This window comes from Corvus cornix, chromosome 9 (assembly GCF_000738735.6).
Source record: "Corvus cornix cornix isolate S_Up_H32 chromosome 9, ASM73873v5, whole genome shotgun sequence".
In the NCBI taxonomy this organism is placed as follows: Eukaryota; Metazoa; Chordata; class Aves; order Passeriformes; family Corvidae; genus Corvus; species Corvus cornix.
Window position 1 is genome coordinate 4943825 of NC_046339.1, and position 23535 is coordinate 4967359.

At 40.4% G+C, this 23535-nt stretch overlaps 1 protein-coding gene across 5 annotated transcripts in view; it reads left to right on the plus strand.

Moving 5' to 3' along the window:
* Nucleotides 1–145: 145 nt before the first annotated feature.
* The window catches only part of ECT2 (epithelial cell transforming 2), a 31165-nt gene continuing 7775 nt past the window's right edge, over nt 146–23535 (plus strand). Inside the window, exons 1-22 of one of the 5 annotated variants that reach the window (XM_019284528.3) lie at nt 146–2242; nt 2965–3180; nt 6925–7082; nt 8110–8192; nt 8292–8384; nt 9317–9499; nt 10038–10127; nt 11059–11166; nt 12280–12353; nt 12478–12608; nt 12745–12860; nt 13043–13105; nt 13480–13702; nt 15227–15363; nt 16039–16158; nt 17205–17273; nt 18187–18297; nt 19246–19342; nt 20040–20121; nt 21020–21098; nt 21285–21404; nt 22562–22700. In XM_019284528.3, coding sequence (XP_019140073.1) covers nt 6953–7082; nt 8110–8192; nt 8292–8384; nt 9317–9499; nt 10038–10127; nt 11059–11166; nt 12280–12353; nt 12478–12608; nt 12745–12860; nt 13043–13105; nt 13480–13702; nt 15227–15363; nt 16039–16158; nt 17205–17273; nt 18187–18297; nt 19246–19342; nt 20040–20121; nt 21020–21098; nt 21285–21404; nt 22562–22700 — 2248 coding nt within the window. In that variant the 5' untranslated portion in view covers nt 146–2242; nt 2965–3180; nt 6925–6952. Of the gene's footprint in view, nt 2243–2964; nt 3181–4434; nt 4523–6924; nt 7083–8109; nt 8193–8291; nt 8385–9316; nt 9500–10037; nt 10128–11058; nt 11167–12279; nt 12354–12477; nt 12609–12744; nt 12861–13042; nt 13106–13479; nt 13703–15226; nt 15364–16038; nt 16159–17204; nt 17274–18186; nt 18298–19245; nt 19343–20039; nt 20122–21019; nt 21099–21284; nt 21405–22561; nt 22701–23535 lie in introns of those variants that run through there. The other 4 variants (XM_039557202.1, XM_039557203.1, XM_039557204.1 and 1 more) reach the window with 4 other exon arrangements.

Here is a 23535-nt window from a genome sequence, read left to right on the forward strand (position 1 = left end):
GGCCCGCCCGCCCCGCGGAGCCGCCGCGCCCCGCGGCCGGGCACGCTCGGCAACCGCGGCCCCGGAGCATCGCAGCGGCCCGAGGCCCGCCCGAGGCTGCCGGGGACGGGCGGGGGGCCCCCGGGAAAAGGGGCTGTGCAGACACACCGGGCGTGGGATGACGGAGCTCCTCCATCGCGCGGCTCGGCCAACAAAAGCATCCACATCTGCAGTGCTGCCTCCTGGCACCCCGTACCCACTGCTGACATCTCTTACCCACTCCTGGCACCCCGTACCCACTGCTGACATCTCTTACCCACTCCTGGCGCCCCATACCCACTCCTGGCACCCTCTGCCCGCACCTGACCCCTGTACCCACACTCAAACCCTTTGCCCACCTCAGGCTGAGTGGTTCTTTGGGGGCTGACCTGGCAGCACAAGACCAGCCCACAAACCACCAGTTTGAAGGAATCACAGAATGGTTTGAGTTGGAAGGGACCTTAAAGACCATCTCGTTCTAAATCCCCTGCCATGGACAGGGACACCTTCCACTAGATCAAGTTGCTCCAAGCCCTGTCCGACCTGGCCTTGAGTTTCATATTTAGGGGTTGTAGCAGCAGAAGATGTGCGTGGTGGCAGCTCTTTGCCAGCAGAGAATGAGAACATCAATGTTCAGGTAGGGTTTGCCCTTCTCCACTGAGCCCAGAGGCTGAGGAGGTGAGATGAAGGCTGTAACATGAATCAATTCAAGTCAATTCAAAAGGATCCCAGATTCAAGGTGTTTCCAGGAACTCAGGGATACCTTTATTTTAACAGAAGAAACTGTACTGTTTTGCATTTAACACATCACAAAACGATTCCAGAAAGATTATTTGTTTAAGATATGTTTATTTTGTAATTTTGTTTTGGACTGGGAGTTTTTTGGGGGGTTTATTTTTTCCTGTGGGTCAGTGAAAAATTTTGGTTTAACACAGGAATATTTCTTGTACCTAAGACAGGAAAAAATTTTAAATAGATTGTTTTTATCTCAAACACTATAGAGTTAAGCCTTCACACAAATCACTACTTAGTCACAGTCCTATCCTCAGGAAATTAAAATATTTATTTAAATAGCCAGATTCACGTACATTATGAATCTAATGCAGAAAAAAAAAATAAAAGAATGAGCACCAAATTTAACAATGACAATAATTTAAAATGAATTCATAATACAAAAATTCACATAGAAACATAAATAGGGATCGGGAAAGCAGAAATTTCCTTTAAAAATTGACAAGAAAACGTAATAATAATGTTTCTAAGAAGTAAAAGGTCAGCTTTTAGTCTAGCTTTCCTGGAAGTGAAGTACCACCTCGCTGATTCTAAAGGTTGCAGAAGAAAGTTTCTGGAATTTGTGAGGAAGTCAGACCCTCTTTAGGGTCTTTAAAGCATCTTTAACCTTTTTAAATAACAACAGCAGATGGATTTTCTGATTTTCACAGTCCGTTGGGTAGACTACAGAAGGGAAGAAAGAAGCTTTGCCAAGAAAGCAACACAGGGTAAGTTCCTGAGGTCTCCAGATTTTTATACGAAGTTGTACCTTTCTGTATTATTTTGTGCTCACACCTTCTCTTTTACCTTGTGCTCTGCTCCCCTGCCTCCCTTGCTTTGCATACTCCCATTCCCTTGCTTTCCCAAGCTCCTGCCCCTAAAACCCACACCCAGCATCCTGAGTGTAATAATTGGTACCCACCTCTTCCAACAAAACTTACTGTTCCCAAACCTCTGGCAAAATTGGGTCCCACTCCTCTCTCAGCTACTTATATCCTCAAAATAGAGAGAAAAAAGGTTGGATGGGATTTCTCTGAGGTTTCTCATGCTGCCACTGACCCCCCACATGCATTCTCGTGCTTGATCTCTCCCCGTCCTCACAATTTGAAAACTGCTGCTCTGGCTGAACTGAATTGATGGCTCTTTGAGGAATCTGTTGTTTTCCAGGCGCTTAAAAAGAAGTCAGTTCGTTGGAAAAAAACCAACAACAAACCACTGTGGTTTGAGAAAGATCCCTTTGTTTAAAAAAATAGAAAAGAGAGAAACTAAACCCCAGAATGCTTGCAAGACATGTAAGGGCCAGCAGTTTACTTATGTAAACTCACACCCTGAAGCCAAGAAACAGGTGCTGGACTGCCAACTTCCCGGGATAACACAGGGCACCACGGTCTCCTTGGGCCTCCTGGGGTTCCATCAGCTTCTCTGATGTGGCCTCCTCGTCTTTTTTCCACAGGTATGAGATCCCTGCTCTCACATAGCTGTCGTGTCAGGATTTATTTAATGATTTAATCTCCTGAAACTTTCTCCCTGTGGGTGTCGCTGCTAGAGGAAACTATTTAACTGCAAAGGAAATGTAACACTCCTGGGTTACCGATGCCTGTGTAACTGGAAGGAATGGCAAGTTTCAGTTGCATGTTACATTTTACAAAACACAAAATAATGGGTGTGTCTATTTCAGAGCCGTTTGTAAGGAAAGCACTTTGATGTTTAAATGTCAGACAGATGAAGAATAGTAATTATTTTGTCATCGTTCCTGTACTAATCTTTAGTGAGGATAAATGCACTTGTTTAAAAGAAAAACTTAGCCACATTTTTAAAGTGATTACTACCTAAAATTTGTCTACGTTCTGTTCCTGGGACTCCAGGTTCACCAGAATAACCAAACTGCTTTATGAGTTTGTAATTCTGGATTTTCAAGTATATTTAAAAAATGGCTACTGCAAGTCACTCCCCATATGCACAGGGACTCTCTATTTATGTAGTGACCATTTGGGTATTGATGATATTATTTTTTAAACCTTTAACCAAGAAGTGATGCAGCATATCACCTCTTAATCCCCTGTCCCAATAAATGTGGTTCTCCTGTCTTTGCAGGCACAATATTTTATACAGACTTTTTTTTAAGATCTAGAGATTAAGTGAAAATAAATACACAATCACTGATATCTTTTCCAGAAACAAGTAATATTGACTCCTGTACTGCAGAACTTGTTCCAAACCTCGGAGAAACGTGGTCCCTGGTTCCAGGTGTGGGAGGAACCTGGCTGAAAAGAATTTTTTAAGAGTGCAGAGAAAGGAGAGAGCAGCAGAAAAGCCAGTGAAAGCTGGCCTGGCTTGGAATTGGAAAATGATGGCCCACATGGGTACTTAAAGGTGACAAAAGGGCCTCAGGTAAGGGTGTGTTTAGACTGTAAGTCATTGTTGCAATTAGTCAATGTGAAATAAGGTAGTTGTAGGACTTGTGCAATAATCTGACACAAGTGTCAACATTGAAATGACGTCCCTGTTTTCCAGGCTGTTATTCTGAAATCTTTTCCTCAGGAAAATAGTCCTAATTTCTGTGTACCTCACCAGCAAATCTTTATCCACATAAATAACATCTGTTATCATTTTCTTATGCTCTTTCCTATTCCGTTTTTCTTCCAAATCATAAAAAGTCAATGGACTTTTACAGCTGCTCAATCAGTCATTAAAAAGCCTGAACTGAAAAAAATCCGTTGTATAAAAAAATTTATAAGATCTAAGAACTCAATTTGGCAGATAATAGAACATTCTAGAAATAGAAAATATATCTCTCATTGTTTTCACATTGGGAGCTTACATTCGCAGTGAAACATTGTGCTAAATCAGGTTCCAGGATGCTGAGCCCCGACGACAGAATTCCTTTCCCTTTCAGTAAGCTTGGGTATTAGGGAAAATGATAAATAAAAGAACGGTTAAAGCATTTGATATAATTAATTTGATTTGGGGCTGGTTCCGCGGAGTCAGCTGTTCATTTTTCATCTTGACCAGTCGTGTTTTCCGGGCAGCTCCTATTTCCTACGAACCGATTATTCTGAAACTTAGTATAACACACGCACAACGACATTCTTTTGTTACTTATTAACAGCATTAATGCTTTTGCGGTGACCACAGCGACTTTCGTCTGGTGCCCGGGGTTGGTGTGAAGGGCGGCTGGACACAGGGGACGAGGGGGATAAAGGGGATGAGGAGGATAAAGGGGATGAGGAATATGAGGGGGATGAGGAGGATAAAGGGGACGAGGAATATGAGGGGCATGAGAAATATGAGGGGGATGAGGGAGGCGCCGCTCCTGTCCCGCCCACTGCATCCGGGTCTCTCGGCGCAGCCGTTGGGAGCGTTCAAACCCCGCGGCAGCCAATCAGCGCGCAGCGTGCCCCTCCCAGCAGCCAATCAGCGCAGAGCTCGTTCCCCTCGCCCACCCAGCAACCTGTGCTCGGTACAGCGGAACGACCGCTGTGCGTCTGCCCAGGAAACCGCTCACAGCCAATGGGAGCTTGCTCAGTGTGAGTGGCAGCTGCAGTGGCCGATCGGAAAGAGGAGAGGGCGAAGGGCAGGGCGGAAAGTGGGCGGGGCACCTCGCTGCGCTGGCGAATGAGAGGGCGGCTTGCAGAGGGGCGGGGGGGCCGGCAGCCAATGAGCGGCGGTGTGGGTGCGGCGGCTCGCTTTTTGAATTGGCGGCGGCCGCTGATGGCGGCGGGCGGCAGCGGCGGTGAGCGGGCACCGGGGCTGGGCGGTGTGCGGGCGGTCCGGAGTGGGGCTGGTGTGTCGGGCTCCTGTGAGGCCTCGGGGCCCCTACGCTGCTCCGGGGCTCCTCAGGCCGCCGGCGGTGCTCTTCGGGCAGGGCGGAGCCCCGGGCCCGCCGGCACCTGCCGGCTCGTGAGGCGACAGAGGCTGTGGCGGTCCCTCGTCCTGCCCCGGCCGCCTTCCTGCAGAGGGCTCGGGAATCTTCCTGGGTGGTTCTCGGGAGGGACATGGGAAACGTGGGGGGTGTTTACTGTCCTTTCCTTGCTTTAACAAACGTATTTTGATTTGTGGGTGTTTTGTGTCCTTCAGCCTTCCCACAAACTATTGGAAGGTTATTTCTGAATGTGATTCTGTGGGGGCATTAGCTCTGCCTGGAGCCTGTAGTGACGGTGTTCTGACTTTTTCTCTTTATGTGAGGGCAAACTGTTCAGTTCGTGTCTGTGTGTGCTGTCTAGTCTTCTCTGTATCCTCTCACTTTCAGTCCATAAGTTTAGTGACAAGTTTTATGTTATTAACTATTGTATGATTATTAAAACAAGGTGTAATTTTAAATACGCTCAGGATGGAACCTCATAACTAAATAAATTGTAAAATCCATAACAAAAATCAATGTCCGGGCCAAAGTAGGGGCTTCTTCAAATATATGATGAAGCTCTTTGTAAGTTCGTATACATGTTATTTGGTATAACAATAATCATACAGATGTCTCAGACTTCTAAGAAATAATATCTAGGTTTTAAGTTTAATTGTGCCTTCAACTGGAGGGTTTGTTTTCTTCTGAATTTGCATGTAATGTCTTTGTGGTAGTCATTATTAACAATATGGTTTGAATCTTCCAAGAGTATGCTTCCCTCCACCCTTACTGCAAAAAAAAAAAAATAGGTAACTAACAGTTCCAGGTGGTGACATTGTAACAGGTGATTCCCCAAAGACTTTATGGTTGAGGTTACTCTCTCCTCTTGCTCTGTCTTAAGCTGCTCTGAGAAAAATGAGGTGAGTGACTGGGACTTAGGTCTAGGAAGTGCAATTCCATGAAGCTGCATGGCTGTGTGTGAAATTGAAACTAAGGTGGCAAGTCTGGTAACTGAATACGTCTAGAATACATTTGTAGTGTTGACTTATTGCTCATCACTGTGTTAGGAACTTGTGTATTATGAAGACTTGAATCCTTTGCACGAGTCCCAGATGTGCTCTCTGGAAGATAAAGTCTTTTCTGTATTGCTGGTATGCCAAAGTGCCCATTGTTTTTTGTCTTCTGACTTACTTTGCTGTGTAATAGGATGGTCATTACACAACTTGCAGAACAGTATGTGCTGTTCTCTAGGAGTTTTACCACCTCAAGAGTCCTCTTTCAGACAATACTTTAGTGCAGTATTTGAGTAGTTGCTGTTTTAAAGGGGCATTTACAGTCACGAGAACAGCTTCAGTTAAAGTGCTACAAAGGGTTATTGTACAACAGCAGTTCAGCTGCAGTTGTTGCTCTAGGTAACTTCTGATATCACTGCGCAAACACTGAAATCTGCGTGTGATGAATCACAGGAAATGCACCCTGCTTGCCTCATATGAGAGCAAATGTGCTGTGTTGGGCAGGTGTCTCAGAACAAACTTCGTGGTGCAAGATTTGGGTAGGTAGCTCCCAGAATATGAGAGGGTTAAGAATTCTGCCTTTCCAGTAGGTGACAAATCTGATGGGCAGTGAGAGCGTGGATGCATTCTGTTTGAGAAGATAGAAGCCTCTTTATCTGATGATGAAAGGGTACTTCTACTCTATTATAGCTAATGTAGGACAGTAGACCAGACCATACAGATAGACATATATACCCATATCAACTTTGCAGAGACTCTCAAGCATTTTTAATTTTTCTATGAGTAAGTAGTCCTGGCCCTACTCTCTCATTTTTAACCACAGTATCTCTACCCAGTTCACCAGAAAAATCAGATTTTTGAGATGTTATGCTTACCCTAATTCTTCTGCTAATGTTTCATTTCAACAATGCTAGTTTTAGTCTCAGCTATAGCTTATAATATTTTGTCACTGAAAGAAACAAGTGCTTTTGGTTTGTTGGTGCTTTGTGGTTAAGGTTTTTAAAATGAGCACTAGAGTTTGTGCTTGCCTGTGCTCAGAGCTGAAGTTCCCTCTGCGCAGACGAATTACAGAACCATTTCTGTAACAGCTTTGTTGTCAGTCCTCTCTATCAGTTGTGTTATTCTTGAGGCTCTTTCAGAGCTTCTCTATCAGTGGGAGTGGGAGTTCAGTAAGAGCCTAAATGTTTTGTTTTCTGAAGTCATTCTGACAGCCTTAGTCATAGGACTATTATGAATGAGCTTTTTGCACCTGTGACTTAGTGTGGCCTCTCTACCTTCCAGCTGTTGAAGAAAGAAACAAAGCGTAATCATGGCTGACAACAGTACTCTGGTGTCTGAAACTGGGAGGAGCCTCTTGGCTGATTCTTCAGTTCTTGATTCAAAAATTATAGAAACCTCCAAAGAGAATGTATTCCGTGCAACTATTCTGGATGTTGAAGGTAATGGGGGAAGTTTATTTTAAGACTATTGCTTTTGCAATGACTGATTACTTTGCTGATATTTAGTAGTTTTGAAAAACCAAAAGTGCTTTAAACTGTGGAATTCTACGTAGAGTAGGCAAAAGGGTGTTGATCTGGGATCCTTTCATTAACAAAGGGACTGTCTTAATTTTTAAACTCATCTTGTTATAAAGATTTGGGGTTACAGCCCAAATCAAATGAGTCTTCTGGAGCTGTACAGAAAGCTGTCAGTTGCATTTGATGCGTCTTCTGTGGAATAAATCATTCCAGGTGACATTCTGACACCAGTGTTTAGCAACTACAGCTGCTCTGTTGTGTACAGGTTGATAGATTAATAGGTAGGACAGGTGGGGGGATTAATAGTCTTGAGCCCAAAATTAATTCAAGAACAAATCTTGAAATTAAGAAACAACCACCAGTGTTTTCCTCCAAGGTAGTAGCCAAAATATACTGGAGGTGTGTTGATGTAAATGACATGGAGGCAACACTTGCTCTTCCTCCTAATATTTTGAAGACTTATTAATACATGGAAAAAAAGAACAAGGCATCTAATTTCAGTTCTGATATTCTTGGTAACTGCTCAGTTTCACCAAGAAAGTAATGAAACTTGTCAGCCAGGAACACAGAAACTAGAAAAGATCCCAGCTGTTTATTTTCCAGCAAATCCTGGTATCTAATTCTGCTAGAAGCATTAAGCTGACAATTTTTTGGGGTTTGCATTTGCTTGTTGTCTCCCACCCCTGTAATTTATGTTCTTGCTTTGACTGGTCATGAATTGCAGGTTCTTGTTTCACCTCGTATTAAAAAGTTTGGGCTCCAAGTCGATTTGGTATCCCTTAATTAAAGGATGTGGTTCTTGAGGTAACATGTATTTTCAGGATTGTTCCTGATAAGGAATCTTGAAAAGCTACTGTGTGCCTGTATTCTTCTATACATTATTGCTTGATTCAGACATAACATGGATTTTTCTGCTAAAATACAAATATTATCCTTGCTTCTCTCTAAGCAGAAGAAATGCCTCAAATAGAAACAAGAGTGGCTTTGGTTCAGGAAGCAGGGAAACGTGAGGAGCTTCTGAAAGCCTTGGAGGTATGTGAGCCTGAGATAAAACAGTCACTGGAAGGACATGTTACACCTTCAGACTTTGTTACCAATTTGCTTCTATACTAAAGTTGTCCTCTTCCACAGACCATTAAGATAATGGAAGTACCTGTTATAAAGATAAAGGAAAGTAGTCCTGATAAATCAGAAGAAAAACTAATAAAAAGTATTATTCATATGGTATGTCATGCAATTAAGCACATGTAATTGCATGCAGCATGTTAACACTTCACTGGGCCTGAAATGTGCACACGCTTTAATTTGGATTAATTGGGCATAATGGTCATAATATATGCTAATGGTTCTGATGGTGTCACAGCTCATCAAAGTACCAGGTTTTTTTACAAACACTTCCTTAAATATGGAGTAATACCTACAGCTCTTACCTAGTGGTGTTTTCTAACAGGGGCATCAAAATATCCGTGGGGACATCCAACTGCATGCTCCTATTCAGTCACACATAAGTTTGTGCTATGAACTGACTTTGTAATTGTCAATGGACTTCTCTTTCAATTGAAAGCTGCATTTAAACTGAAGTGCAAGAAATGCTTTTCCATTTCTCGATGTGAAAAACATAAAAAGTAAAGTTTGGAACTCGTAACTGAAATTGGAATGGACCAAATTTTTAGACCCCTTAAAAATATCAAGCAATGAACAAAATCTATTTGTGTTCTTTAGATGTTATGCAGCGTGGAGCTTGATATTGCAAGCTGGATGCTACTTTTCAGTAGCATCCCAAAGTACCCTAAGTTGTTCTGACAGTCTGAAATTTCATTTATCTTTTGAGCTGAGGGGGATTTTTTCTATCTAGCTATTTCTAGTGCTACGTTATCAGTGTGAACTGATACATAGACTGCTAAAGCAACCAGAATTCTGATTCTTCAAAAGCAGGAATTACTTTAAGATGTTCAGTTTTAAAGCATGCAGCAGTTCATAGCTATTCTTATGCTAGAGAACAGTGCATTCCATTCAGCTTTCACAAATCCTAACTCTCTCTCTGAAATATGAATCATACATTTTTCTAATGGTCCAAAATAAACATCAGTTGAATTTTACACTTGTGCAAGTATGTTGCCTGAATAATTCTTTCCCTTTCACCCCTGTGCATCAAGGAAATTAAAACGCCCTACATAAAGACAGACACGATAGAAGAGCTTGGGGATTCTGATTCCCCAGAATTTGAGACGATCTTTGTTGTACCAGACTTCCAAGCTCCCATCTTTAGCAACCTCTGCAAGGCAGATTGCCGAGTCATCGGGCCGCCAGTCGTGCTGCACTGTGCACAGAGAGGAGAGGTGTGTGCTTCCTGCTCAAATCAGATGAATAGTTCTCTACTGCAGCGAGTTCTAAGAGTTCGCAGTAAAATCTCTCTTGCTTTTCTAATCAGTTATAAACATTCCCAGCAAGAGAATTTTAAGAAAAGCAAGTTTCTAATGCTGTGTTAGAATGTTGCATGTAGTGAGAGAGTGCAGGCAAACAGTGGTAAGGCTACAACTGCTGCTATAGTTGTGGGAGTTAATCACCAGTTGGGATTATGCCATTAGGAAAGGCAGCATACAAATGATTCTCCAGTAGTCACTTTATATTTCCAAAAGTTGTAGAGCAGATGGATTGGGGAGGAAATAAAAGGAAGGACTGCTACCTGTGGAACTTGGGGATGCTTTAGTTACCTTATCAACAGGGCTGGAGCTAAGGTATAACTGAATATGCAGACCTGGACTAGTGTCTGATGCATTTTTAATAATAGAAATAAGAGTATTGTATTAAAGGTAATGTGAAAAGTTTAATGGGAGCAGTATGCTGTTGACTAATGAGCTTCCTTCTTGTTTTCAGCCTTTACCTTTCTCCTCCCGTCCCCTGTACTGTGCAAGTATGTTGAACTTGGTACTGTGCTTTACTGGATTCAGAAAGAAAGATGAATTAGTAAGACTTTTTTCTTCTTTGGATTGGTAAAACCATTTAAAGTATATTTTAAGATACTCTTCTGTTCTATCACCCATAGGGTTTAACCATGGCTCAAACTTGTGTGGGGAGAATGAACTGTTTGTTTTGGTTTTTTGCAAGTCCAGAGGCCGTGATATTTGAGGATGTGAACAAAACTTTGTTCAAGTCATTTTATCCGTGTCGTTTTTGGTCACTTTTTTGTTGAGTGACAATAAACTGCTCTAATATAATGGGGCTTAAAGATTTGTAAGTTGAGGCTTCAGATAAGATGATGTTTACCCAGTAGGGTCCTCTTTCTTTGTACAGGTGGTAGAATGGCCAAGTAAGTCCTTGTAGCTCTGTTCAGAGCACTTGCAGGCATGTTATCTTGTCGTGATATCATGCTATCAAGACTTTATGCTTTGATACTCTAGCACTTTGCTTTTTCCTTTCAGTGAGGCAGTTGCCATCTAATTGCCCTACTGGACACCTGGGAATGAACAATATGGCTCCATATCTTCATCTGGGGAAAAAAAAAAAAAAAAAAAATCCCAAACCAAAAGCCTTTGCCCAGTGTTGGGGTTAGTTAGGTTTGATCTGGAATTGACTAAATCAGCAAGGAAAACATACTTCAAATCTAATATGTGTGAAAAGATGAAGGCATTATGCATGATGATCATGAGAGTACTGGTGGCTTGGATAGTCTTCAAACTACACAGCAAAGCTGTATTAAATGTTGAAATAAAAAGAAATTTGAATAGTTATTGTGATGTATCAGCTGTATCTTCTGGAGATGTGAACAAGTTGTTTTAAGAACAGATCAGAGTACTTCTAGACCTTTAATGTAACCTTCTGTGACTTGCTTTGCAAACAGCTTTTGTATGGCACTCGCTCTTCAAAAGATGCTGAAAACTTCATCTTCATTTTTCAGGTTAAGCTCGTCACCTTGGTTCATCATATGGGTGGAATTATTCGAAGGGACTTTAGCTCAAAAGTTACTCATCTGGTCGCAAACTCAACACATGGAGACAAATTCAGAGTATGTAAGCTTGAGTTGGTGTTTTATGGAAACCTTTGAAATTTGGCTCTTGTAGACTAAGTTTGTTCATTACACTTCAGCTCAGAGGCTGCTGGTTTTTTCTGTACTAACAATACCTGTAATGGTGACTTCATCTCTGTCTGGTGTTGATCTTTGGTATGTTTTTGTCTCTGTGGGACATCTAAAGATAAATTTGAAATAGACAAGTACAGTAAATCACAAGATTCAAAATGGTTAAGTATTGATGTAGTTAAGACAGTGGTGAACAAGTGTTTATGTATCAACATGCCTGCTTTTCTCTATCCAAACAAACTTTGAGGTAACTTGCAAAAGACTTTGTCCTTAAATGTTGCGTATCTTCTTTTAAAAATTATTTTTTACTTGTTATGGATGAGGATTCAAATCTTCCTTTATGCATAAATAGACATGAGTGTGCTTTTTCTTTTCTGATTCTAAAAGGGAATCATTTGGGACATTTTTGTTCAGTTTAGAAGTAAATAAAATATTACAGGTTTTTGTAGTATTTAACATGAGATAGCAATGTCTATGCCCCTTGAATCTTCCTCGTTTGAATTATTGGTAGGATGTTGCTTTTTTTTCCCTTGCTTGTCTTTATAATCTTGCAGTTGGAAGAGAGGTCCTGCTTTCTGTTCAAACACTTCTTTCTGCCAACTCAAAGGAGAAAATGTAGGAAAACTGTACAATCTCTCTAGCAGTCATGGCAGTTACCTTTCAAATAGTCACTTTCTCTTTGATAAAAGCAGGCTGGGATATTTTTCTTCATACAAAGTATCAAAAGCAGAAAAAAGGTCCCATATTCCACTGGAACAGAGGTTTGATTTTGTGTTTTTGTGAGTGATGAAGGATATCAGACTAACAAAATGGTGCACTTCTGAGGAAATGTCAAAATAGCTATTGATCTGATCTCCTAGTCACTGAATTCATACATTCTAACTCTGGGGAGCTGCAGTTGGATATGACTCTTGAAAGAATATGTTCACTTTTTGCAGTATCTGTCTTGAAAAGTAAAAGGAGGGTTACAATTTTTTCTTGAGGCTAAGAAAGATATAAATGGAAATATTTAGTATGACTTAAGCTTTTCCTGTTTTGTAGATTGCTGTAAGTCTTGGTATTCCTATCGTGAAAGCTGAGTGGATTTATAAGGCATGGGAGAAAAGGAACGAAATGTAGGTGTTTATTTTCCTTCACCCTTTGCCTTGCATCCTCTTCACCTGAACTGTTGTGAGCTTCTGCTTAAATACTGACCTATCACTGATTTAGTGACCTTTTCATGCATCTTCTTTCTTTCAGTGATTTCTGTGCAGCTGATGACGACTTTAGAAATCAGTTCAAGGTTCCTCCCTTTCAGGATTGCATGTTAAGTTTCCTGGGATTCTCTGATGATGAGAAAGCTAACATGGAAGAAATGACAGAAATGCAAGGTAGTTGTTTATGAAAACCTGTGGGAAGAATGGGGTGGAGTTTATAATAATAGGTGCCACAGAACTGTTAAGTGAGATACTAATTTCTAACAGGAATATTCTTTCTTCTTGCTAATTTGCCTTTTTTTTAATCTAGGAGGACATTATTTACCAGTTGGTGATGAAAGGTGTACACACTTGGTGGTTGAAGAAAGTACAGTAAAAGACCTTCCATTTGAACCTTTAAAAAAACTTTATGTTGTAAAGCAAGAGGTTAGTGCTGAAAATTCTTTCGAGAATGCTGCTATGTGTGTGCCACATGGAAGCATGTGGTTTCTTATGAAAATATATCTTCCATACCAACTGTGTTACTATTATAGATTCTTTTGAATATTTTTAACTTTGGGTGAAGCTCTGTAATGTGTTCTTAATGTGTGTTTTCTTTTTTCTTTTAGTGGTTTTGGGGTAGCATTCAAATGGATGCCAGAGCTGGAGAGTCCATGTATTTATTTGAGAAGGTGTGTTGGACACTTACACAATGCACAGCATATTTTGGTGGTAAAATTAGCATGCAACATAGTGTATGTGGGACCAGAGATCAGATGGTTTAAAGCAGCATTTAAGTTCCACATAATCCATTATAGATTTTATACATAGAATACTAATTTGGAATAGAAACTTTTTACTGCTTCCCAGAGGTTTTACTTTTAGTCAAACAAAATACTACTGTTGTTTCCATTTTAAAAAGGGAAAAAGAAGCTTCACCCTTTTTGCCTTGGCTTTTCTAGGATGTTTCCTTCTGTGTTGTGTGTGATCTCTGCAATTGAATTATCTTTGCACTGAGCTGGACACAGAGGATAAACCCACTAAAGGAAGTTTTCTTTCCCTACAGTCAGAGAGTCCTGACTTCAAGAAGTCTGTGTCGCTGCTTTCCCTGAACACTCCCAACAGCAACCGCAAACGGCGCCGCTTGAAAGAGACTCTGGCCCAGCTGACCAGGGAAACAGACGTGTCCCCATTCCCTCCTCGGAAACGCCCCTCAGCTGAACACTCCCTCTCTATTGGGTCCTTGCTGGATATTTCCAACACTCCAGAGTCAAGCACTGCCAATGGAGGTAGAGCTAAAACCTTCCATTCAGCCACACTTACAATGTTTAACAGCTCTTGCATGCAAGTGGAAATGGTGGTGGTAGGGAAGTCTTACAGGTTCTGCTACAGATTTGTAAGGTGATTCCAGGCTTTTTGAAGTGTGGAGGAAAAAATTGGAGTGAAGAGTTCAGACACAGGCCAAGCTGCCTCTTGTCATCACAGTAAGCATGTTCATATCTGAAGGAAAAGATATGGAGGTGATAAATAGGAATTACAGTTGGGTGTTACTCCAAAATGCTTCAAATACTCTGCTGGAAGTCTGTAGCAAATTAGCAGCATAGTAAACAGTAAATCATCTAAAATACTCTCCATAGGATACTTGGAGAAAGGAGGACAAAGATTCTTATCTAAAGGAGTTAAAGGGAAAATTCCTGCAGAGCCCACTCCTAGGTATTTGAAATGTTCTGTTGAGGCAACACTGTTTGTGCCAGAAAACTGTCATGTCTAAAACTTCACAAGAATATAAATCATCAACTAGTTTTGATTGAATGGACAGAGCTTTAAATATCTCTGCACGTGCTTCTTGTGGAAGAGAAGAACTGTAAAATTTTGAGTTAGTCAAAAGGTAATACCCAAGTGTTTGTAAAAGGCCCGGTTCCATCATATAAAGGAGGTATCTGGAGCTGCTGCTACTTTAAAAAGGTAAACTCAAATCACATGAGAGCTCTCAATGAGGCACAACCTGCAAGTGATAATTCAGAAGGAATTCAGGAAAGATCAGCTTTCTTAGATGATGCTAGTGCTCTTGTTATCCCAGTAGGGAATTTTCTTCTAATCCAACAGCAGTGGTCAGTTGCAGAATATGCTATTTTGGAAACAACAGATAAGGTACTTATTTCATTGTTAACTATGACAGTAATGAGCTTTGATATCAAAAAAAAGTCGGTATAGGTCTCTGAGATCCAATACATGAGGAAGTATTTCAAAGTCATGAACTGTTCCAGGTCCACCTTGGCTTTAGCTTTAAGAGAAATGAATTTCTTGTGTCTTTTTCCTTCCCCCTGTAGGATGAAGTATCAGTGTTGTGTGCAATGGCTGATTTTAGTAAATGGTTTTGAGCTACACACCTAATGCAAGGGTGGTAGGCAGCTGAGAGTGGTTTACATGGCAAAGTTGAAAGCAGAAAGGCACTTTTGTACGTAGTGTATAAATAAGTAATGCTCAGCCCCTAATCCTTGCTCCCTGCTGAACAAGGTACTAATAATAGGGTCAAGTTGTTGACCTGCCCGTAAATGGCTTATTAGTTTCAGTCTAATTTGAGGAATAATTTATTACTGTTGTTCTATGAGTAGGCTGTAATAAAGAGAGCTTCTAGAAAGAGCCCTGGTAACTAGAATATAGCCTTTAAAAAAAGCCCCAAACTTATCTTCATTTAAAAATTCTGAAGGTGTTGTGTTTTTTTTTTTGTTTTTTTTTTTAAGGGTAAGGTTTTTTTGGGGGACTCTATTGTAATAAAGCTCTATTTTCTTTTGGGAATATCTGTTCATCAGAAACACCAAAATCCTGTGCAAGGCCTTCCAAAAATTCAACTCCTCTTCCTCTCAAGCAGTCTGCAAGATGGCAGGTTGCAAAGGAATTGTATCAGACAGAAAGTAACTATGTTGATATTCTGACAACAATAATTCAGGTAAGATGGTTTTAAAGCCAGTCCAGGTCAAATGTAATAAGATATCCAGTGTTTACATCAATTACTATTTTCAACCTGTGACTTTCAGGCTTTTGAGGGCTTGGGTGCATCAAAGCTTCATAGGAAGATGACAATATAAGCAGTCTCATGTAATTTTACTGAGATATAAAAATACTCAGTTTCAGGTTGGAAAATACAATTTCTAATCTGGGATCTGCAGTGGTATTGCAATATATATGGAAATTGGAAGTGTCAGGAAAAGATCTTCATGACTAATATTTTAGATATTAGTGAATAGAGAGAGAGGGCAGAGAGAAAAATCTGGTTTTTAAATTATTCCAAGAAGAGCAGAATAGCAAACAACTTACAAGAAAAGCTTAATTTCTTGGAAGTTTATTTCCAGTGTAGCTGATTATCTACTTTAAAAAATGAGCCAAGATGTGTGTGAGTAGAAAAGGAGATGAGAGGGGGTTATGCTGTAGTGATGTATCAAACTAAGTGTTTGTATCTTCAAACCACTCTCCATAACCCACTCTTGCTGAATGGAGGCATCTCAAGATTGTGACTACAGGAAATTATGATCTAGAAGGAAAACACAGTTGCTTTCATAACTGTTTCTAACACAGTGTTTGGCAGTTGGGAGGGCATTAACTTTTTTTCCTCTTAATTCATCAGTTATTTCAAGTTCCATTGGAGAAGGAAGGACAACTTGGGGGACCAATCCTTGCTCAGGAAGAGATCAAGACCATATTTGGCAGCATTCCAGATATTCTTGATGTGCACACTAAAATCAAGGCAAGCTGCACCTTCTTCTCTGCAGGGGAAGCTTTCACAGAGACTGTGAAACATGCTTTTCTGCATGTTTTCAGTTGCTGGATAGGTGTAGACTCTTCCTGGTGTTGATACATACTCTTCCAAATAGAGGCATCTGCCTTTTCCTGGCAGCATTTCACAGTAGGCTTTTAAAATAGAGAGACTTGCAGGCTGCCTGCAACTTGGGGATTTGTTTGTACAGTTCTTGTTGTTGTTTTTTTCCAATCAATGGGGTCCAGTCTGGTTAATCACACCAGAGATTGATGTGTGCCCACTGAGACTGAGATGAAAGTACAGCTGGGTTTCTGTGTGTCAAATTGGAGTCACCTGCAGCATGCAGTGCAGTGAGAGTTGGTTTGATGCAGTTGTTGTGTTTTCCTTCATCTTTGGTGTTATAAAGATATGAGCAGTGGCAGCAACAAACCAATATTAGTGATTAATCCTTTTCACTTAACGTGAATCCTGAACCTTCAGCTGTGCCCTTCTGTCCCTCTTACTAACTGATGGTGAATGAGCTTGATCCTTATCAAGCTGATACAGGCTTAAGAGGCTTGGTCTCACTTTCCTTGACACCCTGGTGTAGCAAGTGAGAGGAATCTGTCCTAGTTCTATTTCAATCCTATCTTACAGACTTAAGTCCTAGATTAGTTGTGCACTCTTAACTAGAATTGGATCAACTGTCCTCTGTGCATCCTTTTCAATATCCCTTTGGGATGCGGTGTGTAGTGTGTTGGATGCAGCAGTGTCATCTTGTTGCAGAGTTGGCTAGTCCTGATGTGCCGCCAGGCTCTACTTGCATTGATATACAACCATGTATACACATTCAGTAAGCCAGAGATCTTTTGTTTTGAGCCCTCAGCAGACTGGAGGGGCTGAATGTGAAATTGTACAGCTTTTAGGATTGTCTGTTTTGTCAGCATGAAAACACACCTAATGATGTGTGTTTGGCAAAATACTGATCCCATTTTATGGCTTTCTGCAGTTTATGCTCAGTTTATTTTCTCTCCCCATCCCTACATGTATTCTAGGAAGACCTGGAAGATCTTATGATAAATTGGACTGAAAGCAGAAGTATTGGTGATATCATTCTTAAATATGTAAGTTCCTGTTTCTTTTTTTATGCTTATTACTATTATCTTGCCTTAAAAACAATCCACTTCTAGGAGCTAGCAAACACAAGCAAGGGACTGCTGAGGAAATTCCAACTTGTATCATTGTATATTTTATTTAGACTTTCCAGTTGAGTTAGGTGATGCACTCCATGTCGAGTGTCTGTCCACTGGTGTGAGGGACTAAAACTACAAATAGCTACAGTTTGAGAGCTGTAATTTGTGACACTACAGGCACACTTTTTACTCAGACATTAAAAGCCACTTCCTGGGCCCTTAGCCATCTGCTGCTTCTGATCAGTAGTAAAGAACTAGGAAAATAACTTTTCATAGAAACTTCTTATGGCCTTTCTCTAGGACTTGAAATGTGTAAGTGAATAGGAGTCCTGTATAGAACAGGAAAGCTAGGTCTGGGCCTGCAATGGATTTGAACATAAATAGGCTGCTAGGTATCTTGTGCTTTTGCTGACATGATGATTTTGGGACAAATAGTGCTTGTCATTCAAAAGTTTTCAATCTTTGTTGCTTCTGGTGGTTTAAAAGGTCATTGCAGTTACTGGAGAAAATATCTGTCTGAAATTTCCAAAATTCTCAACAAAAGCCTCTTGCTAGGTGAGAACCTGCCTCCCAGTTGAGCTGCTCAGCAGCTTCTAAGATTGTCACATATTTGCTTGATGCTGGTGAGAGCAGCCTGCGTGTAATCAGCAGCATCAGTCTGGGGCATCTGGCATGCAAAAATATCTTAACTTGTTCTGAGAAACACGTATGGGTTTACAACACATTTTTTATTATTCTTTATTGCAATGTGCCTTTGAGCAGCTTTGTATGGCTCAGGGCATATGAACATATGTACAATGATACATAATATGTAAAGCAGAGCCCTAACAGTTGTTTCCTTCAGTCAAAAGACTTGTTGAAAACATACCCTCCATTTGTGAATTTCTTTGAAATGAGCAAGGAGACGATTACAAGATGTGAAAAGCAGAAGCCAAGGTTTCATGCCTTCCTAAAGGTAAGTGTCTGCAGAACTGAGTCTGAGTAGAACATGGAGACTGTTACCATGTACTACTGAATGCAGTGGATGGAAGAATGTGAAATTTTGAAAGCTTGAAGGAAAGTGAACATCTCTTGGTGAGACAGAAATAAGAAGGATTTCAACTTCAATCCCTCAAGCTCCTCATACAACCCTTTCATAAAAGGTCTGAGTTCCTCCTCTGTTAAACAGCTTTCAAGGTGGTTTGATTATAAGCATTTGTTGCTGGAAAAAGTTCCTCCCAAATACATGTCTTCTCTTTTCTGTAAAGATAACTGGAGCTGCTGCTTTGACTGGTCCCCTCCCGGTGTTTGTGAAACTCATATTTCCAAAGTAGCTTTAAACTTTCTTTGGGCAGCCGTGAAGCTCCAGGGAGGTAGAATTTCTCAATGTTCTTGTGACTAATGAATAGGAGCCTAGCAGTGGAGATCTAACAGGAAGATGATCTTCAAAGAAAGTTATCTGAAGATGAGTCTTAAGATTCCTGAGCTCTTCAGATATGTGTGTACTGTTAATAATGCGGTGTAGCTTTAACTCCTCTTCTATATCCAAATAGTCAAGTAATCACAGTGACAGATTTAAGCTTGTTTTTTCTGAGGGACTAGAAATTACATCCAAGTATTGATATCTAAAAGATGGGGAAGAAATAAGAGAACAGGCTGTCCCCTGTCCCAGTCCACATTAGTAGCTGAAACAAGGGCTGAGGCGTTGATATGGACACTCTAAAACTAGACATTCTGAGAACATCAACCATTGTGCAGTTTTGAATATAGTGTAGTTTTTAACATGCTCTGTTAACAACTGTGGTAAACAATTCTCACACTTGTATAGCAATGCTAATTCCAAGGAAGGCAGTTTTTCTCTGATCTTGTGCTTTTCTTGTGTATGTGTGTAAGAAAAAAGTAAACTTAATTTCCTTTTTCCCAGATAAATCAAGCTAAACCTGAATGTGGCCGCCAAAGCCTAGCTGAGCTCCTTATCCGTCCTGTTCAAAGGCTGCCCAGTGTTGCCCTCCTACTAAACGGTAACCCAGTGATACAATTGTTATTAGTTTGTCTGTGAAGGTGTTAAAAACACAAGATAACATCTACTTTTTGTCGTCGTTATCAATGGCTTTTCTCATCTAAAACAAGCCTGATGATGTGAGTTAACCATGGTTACTGGCAGTCAGTGGGACCCACTACTGAAGAAGGAGTACTTCTGACTAAATTCCACTTGTTCATACATTTGTATGCAGGATACAGATAGAGGAACAGTTTGCACTGACAATTCTGTCTCTTCAAACAAGAATATAATTGAGATTCAAATGAAACTGACATAAACTAAAGAGCAATTCATAATGACAAGGCTTATAGTTTCATGTATTCCACCTGGTATCAACCACTTTATTTTGTTAATAAAAATAATAAAAAATCCACATCATCACCCTTTGTTTCAGGTAGAAAAAGAATTCTATGCTTGTCTCTGCACTTCAATTTAATTTTTTAAAATAGTTTAGGGGTTTGGTTTTTATATCGTATGTGGGTTTTTTTCTTAATGAGATGCCTGGACAACTTCTGTTCAGCCTAGTTCTTTAACAGTGCTATTTGGACTCCAGAATACATCTGATTTCTTCAGTTGGCTTATCTTAACTCAGTTTAAACTTGAGTTTTTCATATTTCTTTTCAGACACTTGTAATATGTGTGGAGATTTATTTCTGTAATTTTTTCTCTAATTGTAGATATTAAGAAACATACAGCTGAAGAGAACCCAGATAAAATAACTCTAGAGAGAGCTATTGAATCATTAAAGGAGGTGATGACGTAAGTCATGTTCATTCTATGGAACAGACTGTTGAACATAATGCATTTAGATCCCTCTGTTCCTTCTAAGTTGCTGTCAGTGTTTTGTTGCCACAAGTAACAGTAAGTAAACATAACTGTATGTGTTCTTCAGCCTCCCTTTGGCTGCTGTTGTGACGTTGGTGTTCTGTGCCAGAGCTCTGAAGGAGTCTGATGTGGTTATCCAGCATTTGTACCTGAACCTCTGCTGACTCCCTGCCTCAGCAGGGGCTCTCTTCAGTCCTCTGTTCTTACTTCTGTCTCTTCTGTCTGGGATGGAAGAGATGGGTTTTGTCTTTAAATCTTACTTCTGTGCATATATCCACTGAAGGGACAGACTTTTGGTAGGAGATTAGTCTCTTCTGGTCCTCTATTAGCTCTTCTTGGCACTGTTCCATGAGTTAATTAGTTGAAAGCTGAAGTTGTTTAGATTGTCTCACCTCTTTTGAAGTGTAGCGTACGTCTCCACCAACAAGAACTCCTACATTAATTGGGTAAATGTTTGTCCAGTTTTAACAACAACTTTTAAATTGTAATTGTTCTTGCATCTGTTGCTTGGTGAGCTGCAGTCCTGATTTGGGGGGACAGAACACAGGCTGTAAAGATCTGCGTTGTCAGTCTGTAGTTCAAAATCTTGCAGGGCAGAGGAGGGGAATATTAACTGATTGGTGTGTCAAGTGCTGGTAACATGATAAAGAATAGTGTTCTAGGGCTGAAGTTTCCTATGTGATTTTCATGTTTTGTTAGGCAAATGTGGCAAGTGCTGCTGTATAAATTCTATCCCTGAATGTTTAGCTTTATTATTTTTGTATGTCTTAAATGCAGTGCATCCATTTACTGTTGCTTGGTGTTGAAGATTAATATAATATGTTTTTCTCAGACACATTAATGAAGACAAAAGAAAAACAGAGGCACAAAGGCAGTTCTTTGATGTTGTCTATGAAGTGGATGGATGTCCAGTAAGTAATTCCTCCAAAGCTGCAGATCTGTTAAATGACTGCAGTAGTTTGTTCCCTTTGCAGAAGTGTGTGAGGTTACAGTGCAGTGGTGCTGGTTCAAACAGACTGCCAGTGTTAAGATGTAAGCAAGCAGTAATCCAGCCCTAGAACTAAATGCTTAATGAGCTTTTTGCTTCTGTCATTTAGGCCAATCTCCTGTCCTCTCACCGGAGCTTGGTTCAGCGCCTGGAAACTGTAGCACTTGGTGATGACATCTGTGACAGGGGAGAGCAGGTCACACTCTTTCTGTTCAATGACTGCCTAGAGGTAAGGTGACCATACCAGTACATCCCATGAAATGAATTGTAAGAGGCTTCACACTACACATGAACATACATAAGTAAAATTTAAGAACTTTTGAGGCAGAATTCTAAGTCACAGATTGCTGATAGGTCAACATGTGCTGATGTTTCCTTTCCATTAACTGCTGTATAAGCCAACATAGTCATGTCTGCATGGCTGAGAGGTGTTAATGTAGCCTTTAATGTCTTGCAGCCAGAGTAAAAACATAAAAGCAGCTTAATATATTAGCTAGATCTGTATATTCTTAGGCTACCAAAAGAAAAAAATCACAATAAATGCCTTAGACTAAAAATGCGTTAGGAAGAACTAGAGTGGAAAAATCTAACTGGATTTTGGAGACTAATGTGGGAAAATGGAATTTATGAGGGACACTTCCATAAAGTACTTGTTGCTATCCGCAGCAGTGAAGAACATTGTCTTCCTGGAAGACCAACTGTAAAATAATTCAAAATTAGTGTTGTCCTAAGCAGCACTTAGAGACAAAAGGCTGTTGTTGTGACTAGTGATGAACTCTTCCCAGGAGTACAGTTGACTCAGTTTCATCACTTCTTGTAAAGGAAGAAAAGGAGAATAAAACCACTTTTAATAAAGCTTCTTGGCTTGTCTCTTGGACAAGAGACAAACAACTGAAGATGCATTACTTTAACACAAGTATCTTACGTGTTTTTTGTGCAAAGCCTGCTCAATGGCTGAATACAAAAGCAACAGCAAGTGATATTTCTAGTACATAACACACCACACCTTAAATTGGTTCGTGCATGTAGATTTTGTCTTTTCTGTTTAAATCTAGACTACCTTGTGATAGATTTCAAAGGGCCCTTGTTTGTCATGCAGGGTAGAATTGAGGTCTGTAACGCAAAATTACTTTCTCTCTAGGTATGTTTAAAAAATTTATTGTATTTTTTAGCTGAGTGTTTTGATGCCAAGTAACAAATATTGCTGGGCCACTTGAACTGTAGGCAGTGAATAGTGAGATAAGTGAATTCCTTTAAGATTTATGTGGTAGAGTAGCAAGATTTTCTGTGCCTTCCTGTGTAGTAGAAGGTAAAAAAAAATAGAAAGGAAAGGAAACAATGGCAAGAGATCTTCCAGCTGACCCTTTCTCTTCTATTTAACTGCAGATTGCGAGGAAACGGCATAAAGTTATTGGAGTTTTCAAGAGTCCCCATGGCCACACAAGGCCTCCTGCATCTCTCAAGCATGTTGTTCTTATGCCTCTCTCCCAAATCAAGAAAGTTCTGGACATCAGGGAGACAGAAGGTCTGTGTGTTTTGAAGTGCTGTGGTAGCTAATGAAAACTGTTTCAGAATGTGAAGGGGGAAGCTCTGCTGTTGTGGGATGGAATGCTAAGGTATATTTATTGTATGGTATGTTAGGTATGTGGTTTTAGTAAAAGCTTCTGTTTGAAGTTCTATGTGAGCCTGAGAATTCCTTGCACTGATAGCTTTTGGCTTTTCAAGAATCACTGCAGGATGCTGAATTTGGCAGAACTACTAGATGGCATTAGCATAAGCTAACCAATTGGCAGTGTGAGATAAACTGAGTTAAACACTTGACAGCTCTGGATTAACAAAATAAAAACCAAACTTCAAACTTCAGCCCAGAGCATTAGATTGGCCAGAGAAAAGTTGGTGTGAAACCAAATTTTCTTTTAACTGGTGATGATAATTCTCAGGAGGAGCTGTTTGGCCTCTTAAAAAATGACTTAATATCTTTGTCTGCTTTGCCATACTGCTCCAGCCTTGATAGTGACTTACAAAGAATCTAGTCACACCAGTTTCTAGATTTCTATTCTGGCAAGATTTGGTGTTTCACTGTAAGTGATAATATGTACATCATGTGTTCTGCTTTTGCTCTGAAGCACCTGAACACAGAAACCCAATTAAAAAGAGAAATGGCAAAGAGGGTGGGTGAGCCTGACTACTCTGCAGATTGATTGGTGAATAATCAGCTGTTGCATGAACAGCAGATTGCAGCCTCTTAATGATGGCTGTGGACAGAACTCTGCTCTTGCAAGTGATACAACAGCTCTTGTGTAAATAAAGACAAAATCATTGCATCAAATCATGTAGTCTGTAGTTTCAGCTCCTGGCAG